Raw genomic sequence first — 5,110 nt, forward strand, 5'->3', positions numbered from 1 at the left:
TTAAGGAATAGAAAGATCTCATGACCCTGCATTTTTATGGGTTATAAGAATTAAAATAGCAAGCTATTTATTGATTGCTTATCTGATCAGCAATAGGAAGAATCACTATTTAATTCCACACTTAACAATATCCTGTGAGGAATACAGTATCATTAAATCTATTTTAGAGATAAAGAAAAAGACCAATGGGTGTTACAATCTGACCCAGTGGGACAGCTAATGTTCTAATTTAGATTCCTCATTCTAGAGCCTGGGCTTCCACCCCCACTGTGAACAGGGGCTTGGCTGGGTCTGACTTGCTGCTGAGATTTCTGATGTTCCCATGTGCCAGCGTGCGTCTCAGGGTTGGAGGCAGCAGGTGCAAGGGCTGCCAGTTCCGATACACAGGAGGAAATTACATCCATTTTGCATTTACAACTTGAGAAGTTCCATATGGGCTCACACTATGCTGTGAGCAGGTGAGGAACACTAAGAAGTTTAAGTGCCCTCCTCCGCCTCAGATTTCATCAGCGGGTGGGCTTGTGTTGCCAAAGGAAATACAGGATGCCCAAGTTAAGCTGAATTTCAGAGAAACAACAATTATTTATCTGAAATACAAATGTAACGGGGAATTGTGTATTTTTATTTGCTTTATCTGGTGGCCTTTCAGGTGGGCCCATGAGCATGGCCTGATAGTGCTGAGCACACAGGCTACAGTGAACAGCAACTCGCACATGTTTATTTTCAGCTTCTCAGGTGTCAGGAAGGTGCTGGAGAATTTGTGAAAAGTTAGAAAGACTGAGCCTGAGAAGAGTGCCCTCCTCTCTGCCATCACTTCTACGTGAAGGTCTCCATCTAAGTCTGGGACCTGCTCCTGTTTGTAATCTGTCTATGTGAGGGGGTCATCTTACCTGCTCCCCTTCTGAGGGACCTGCCTGTAGAAATGAGAGTCCACATCCGGCCAAGGCTGGTACCCTGATGCCTCCTGGTATTACTGGGAGCAGGAGGCAGTTAGAAAGTGAATTAGTTGGGACTTTGAACAGGAACCGAATGGCCGTGGCTGTAGCTGCTCCTGTGGACAAGCAGTGGGCCAGTGGCCGGGAGATTATGAAAGAAGACGATGTGGAGGATAAATGATGACTTGGTGGTTAGTTAACAAGGCAAAGAAACAGGTAGATCTTGGTCCTGAACAAGTTTATTTTGCTGGAAAAATAGTCTGCACTGGGACCAGATTCCTAAAGAATATAAATGTCATATAGACCAAGCCTTTCCACAGACACAATATTGGCTGAATTTTTATTGTTACTCTCAGCTCCTGCATAATCAACAGTGGCTTTTTCACCCCAGATTTTTCAGACCATTCACCACCCCTTTCCCTCCTTCCCACCCCTGGGACGTCTGCAATATGTAAAGCCATGTCTGGCTGTCATGCAGTAGTTTCTCTGACAACTGGTGGGGATGCCGAGTGCAGCCCACTGTGTACAGAACACCCACCCCAACCTCACAGAATCATCTGGTCCAAACGCCAATAGTGCTGAGGGTGAGAAACTGCTGGACACCGGCTGTTTCTGAAAATTCTAGACTCACACTTTATACACACGCACCTTCCAATGCAGCTCTTCAGGGTTTATTAAGAAAAAAAATTAGACAGTTACATAAATTCACCACTTTCTCGTTGAACCCATTCAATCACTTGAAGTTCAAAACCTTCCTTTTTACTTTGCCTTCTGCGATGTTTGTCAAAACACCGTGAGTTGTGGTCACTCATCTCTGCTGACCTTCCACTTCTCTCCTCCATGAGTCGTGCATCGTGGGGAGGCCCCTGTCCTCAGTCAGGGCCTCCCATTTCTGCAGGGACTCTCTCCACACCAGCGATGGTGTCAGAGCTTCCATCCACCACCTGCTTTAACCACAGGTGTGCTCTGTTCTGTGCGCTTCCTGGGTTGGACATGCAGGAAAGAGAGGGCGCCCTATTGGGATTAGGGTGTAACCCCTGAACCTCCTCAGTGCTCTCCCTTACATGCAGCAGAAGCCCCCCTAACTCACCCCCAGGCTCTCAGCACCCTGCCTCCTCCAGGCTCCTGTCCCCTCCTCTCACTGTCTGGGCTCAGAGCCTGTTCTCTGGGTTCCCAGGAGGCACATGGGTTCTCTCAGGCTTCGCAGGTGGCATTGCCTTCTCCTGAAATGTGCCCCCTCCCCCACATACAGCAACCTTCCCCCACATCCTGTCACTCAGAGGCCCTGGCCCCGCCCCTGATGGGACTTGGACACTGTGGTCCCTGCTCCAGGCGCCCCTTTCCTGCCATCTCCCTCCTGTGTGGATGCGCCTGTGGTTGGGCTGTGATGGGCACTTTGATGAATTCTAAGCTGCAGAGCAGAGGGCGATGCCCGGTTACCTGCCTGGGTCCCGGGGCAGCTGGGGCCTGGCAGGAGGTCCCCTGCCCAGGGGGTGACAGGAGGAGGCGGGTGTGGGGAGGGGAGAGGCTGGGGGTGAGGGGGGGCATCTAGGAGGAGGCGGTGATGGCACAAGTCCTTGCCCAGCCTGGAGCCCTGAGCCCCGGGGCAGCCCAGTGGGTCCCCGGTGGCTGAGGGTCCCAGGGGTCTCCCTGCCCTGCGGCCTCCCAGCCCCAGAGGAGGGCCCCTGGGCGCTGGCAGTGGGGGTGCTGGGTCCTGTGTCCCCACCGCATGGCGCCCTGCACTGGTCGGTGTCACCATCGACTCTAACCAGCATGCCTGGTCCTTCCTGTTCCCTCAGCGCATTTCCTGGAGCAGGTTAAACAGGAGTGTCATTTCTCCAACGGGACCGAGCGGGTGCGGTACCTGCTGAGATACATCTACAACGGGCAGGATTACGTGCTCTTCGACAGCGACTTGGGGGAGTTCCAGGCGGTGACCGAGCTGGGGCGGCCTGAAGAGAAGGGCTGGAACAGCAAGGAGCGCGAACTGGAGCTGAGGAGAGCCATGGTGGACACATACTGCAGACACAACTACATGGGGGCTGAGGGATTCCTGGTGCCTAGGCAAAGTGAGCGCAGGGGCGGGGAGGGGGTGGGAGGGTGGGGCGGCTGGAAGCCGAGCACAGGAACAGCCAGGAGGACCTCCTGGAGCAGAAGCGGGCCATGGTGGACAAGTACTGCAGACACAACTACGGGGTGTCTGAGGGATTCCTGGTGCCCCTGCAAAGTGAGCACGGGGGCGGGGGCGGGGTGGGAGTGGTGGAGTGGGGGGCAGGGTTGCGCACACAGGGCTATGAGGAGCACCCCTGAGGGGCCTGAGGGCGGCTGTGGGGACCCTGTGGTCCTGTCCTGTGTAGGGACGTTTCTGGGGGTGCCCATTAGTGTCCAGTCGGTGAGGGTTTGGGGAGCAGCGGGGAGGGAGTGGGGGAGGTTGGAGGAGGGAGTCGGTCTGTCTTGACCAACCGCCCCCTGACCCTGAGCCCTGACCCTGAGCCCTGGAATAGGGGTGCTGGGTGCACAAGCCTGTCCCTGGGCGGAGGGTCAGGCTGGGTGTGAGGGGCGGGGCCTCCGAGGCACCTCTGGCCTCTCTGAGCTCCTTTCAGGTCTCAGTGTCTTGTTCCCCCCTCAGGGCCCCTGTGTTTACAGAGGGGGTGATGGTGAGCCAGGGTCTAATTGTAATTTTGTTACTTAACTCACTGATGTCACATCCACACAGGCTGACAGCATTTAAGTCATTACATGTTAACTGTTTAGAGTTGAGACTATTTACCTCACATTGTATTTTGTTAAATATTTTTTCAATTTTGCCAAATACTCAACTGAAATTTGTTTTTTATATTTAATTTATCCTTCTTTGATTTCTGAGGTTCTTGAACATTTTTCACGTACGTTTCGGCTAATGGCTGTTTCTGCTCCAAGAATAGTCTATTGTCCATCATCCCTGGGGTCTGGGCCTTTTTCTCAGTGATTTTCCAGGCTCTCTAGGCAGCAAGATGGACACTTTGCTAACATTTGATTCTGCATTTTCACTTGCTCCTGCCTTGTGTTTTCATTCTGTTTTATTTCTTTCCATGTTAAGAATTTAAACATCTTTAAGGTAATGAAATGCACTCCAAAGTTGCTAGGAATGATTTACCATCAATCTTAAATCTACCCTTTTGGGGTGCAGTAAAAATGTTTCCCCCAGGTTTCTTCTTCTCCTCCTCGTGCTCCTCCTGCTCCTCTTCCTATTCCTCCTCCTCCTCCAAATCTGTATTCATTGAGCCTAGTCTCAGCAGGAAGCACACGTATTAATGAGTCCCAGTCCCACACCCTGCCCTGAGCTCAAATGTCAGCTTGAAAAGAGAGACAATTATAAAATGACAGGAATCCCAATAACAGGTCGGCTTCTTTTGAGAAGGAGCGGGTGGCTCAGTGAGTGTCACTGTCAGTGTTATAATGATGCTGCCCTGCTCCTCCCTCTCCCTCAGGACTCAGCCCCCGGAGCTAGGGAATCCCCCGTCCTTCCTGCTTCCAGGGGGACCATCTCTGTGCTCTCAGGTGTGATCACATTCCCAGGACTTCATACCCTGAGTCCCCATCTCCCCAGGCTGTTCCCCAGGTCTCCCCACGGCTTTCCTTATGTTCTCTCTCCATATGTGATAAACAGCTGACATATAGTGATGGCTACGTTCCAGCCGCTGTTGTACATGTTTCAGGCCCATTGGTCTTCATATGTCCTTAAGCGGTGAGTTAGTATTATCACCCCCTTTGCAGGTGAGGAGCTGAGCACAGAGGGTCTCCCAGGATCAGCCAGTAAGAGGCACAGCCTGGATGTGACCCAGGCAGCCCTGCTCCAGAAATCACACTGGAACTCACACACTCTGTGCCTCCCAAAGATTTGTAAACACTTTGATTAAACAGTGAGTAACTGTTTCAAATTATGAAAAAAAAACCCACACAAATTTCCTCAACGTTTCTCAAATCCAGCGGCCCATGATGTAGACGGACATTCAAGGCCCATGGCACTACCTTCTGCCGGGGCCACAGGGCAGTTGAGTGGAGCTGCCCGGACCTGGAGCCTGGGACTAGAGACAAGGCCGAAAGGGAGCGACCAAGGGCCTGCCTATCTTGCTCACATCTCCCTCCGCCTTCTCTTTCCTAGCTGAGCCCACAGTGACCGTGTATCCTGCAAA

General features: G+C 52.3%; 1 protein-coding gene across 1 annotated transcript; it reads left to right on the forward strand.

Annotated features, from left to right (window-relative positions):
• Positions 1 to 1,437: 1,437 nt before the first annotated feature.
• Positions 1,438 to 5,105, forward strand: LOC102259410 (HLA class II histocompatibility antigen, DRB1-4 beta chain-like; the record flags this gene model as incomplete). The annotated part of the gene is made up of 4 exons (XM_014542410.1): positions 1,438 to 1,519; positions 2,708 to 2,903; positions 3,062 to 3,162; positions 5,080 to 5,105. Coding segments are annotated over exons 1-4 (405 nt in total), but the record flags the coding sequence as incomplete, so codon positions are not given.
• Positions 5,106 to 5,110: the final 5 nt, after the last annotated feature.

The sequence above is a fragment of the Myotis brandtii genome, unplaced genomic scaffold (assembly GCF_000412655.1).
Source record: "Myotis brandtii unplaced genomic scaffold, ASM41265v1 scaffold30068, whole genome shotgun sequence".
Taxonomy (NCBI): domain Eukaryota; kingdom Metazoa; phylum Chordata; class Mammalia; order Chiroptera; family Vespertilionidae; genus Myotis; species Myotis brandtii.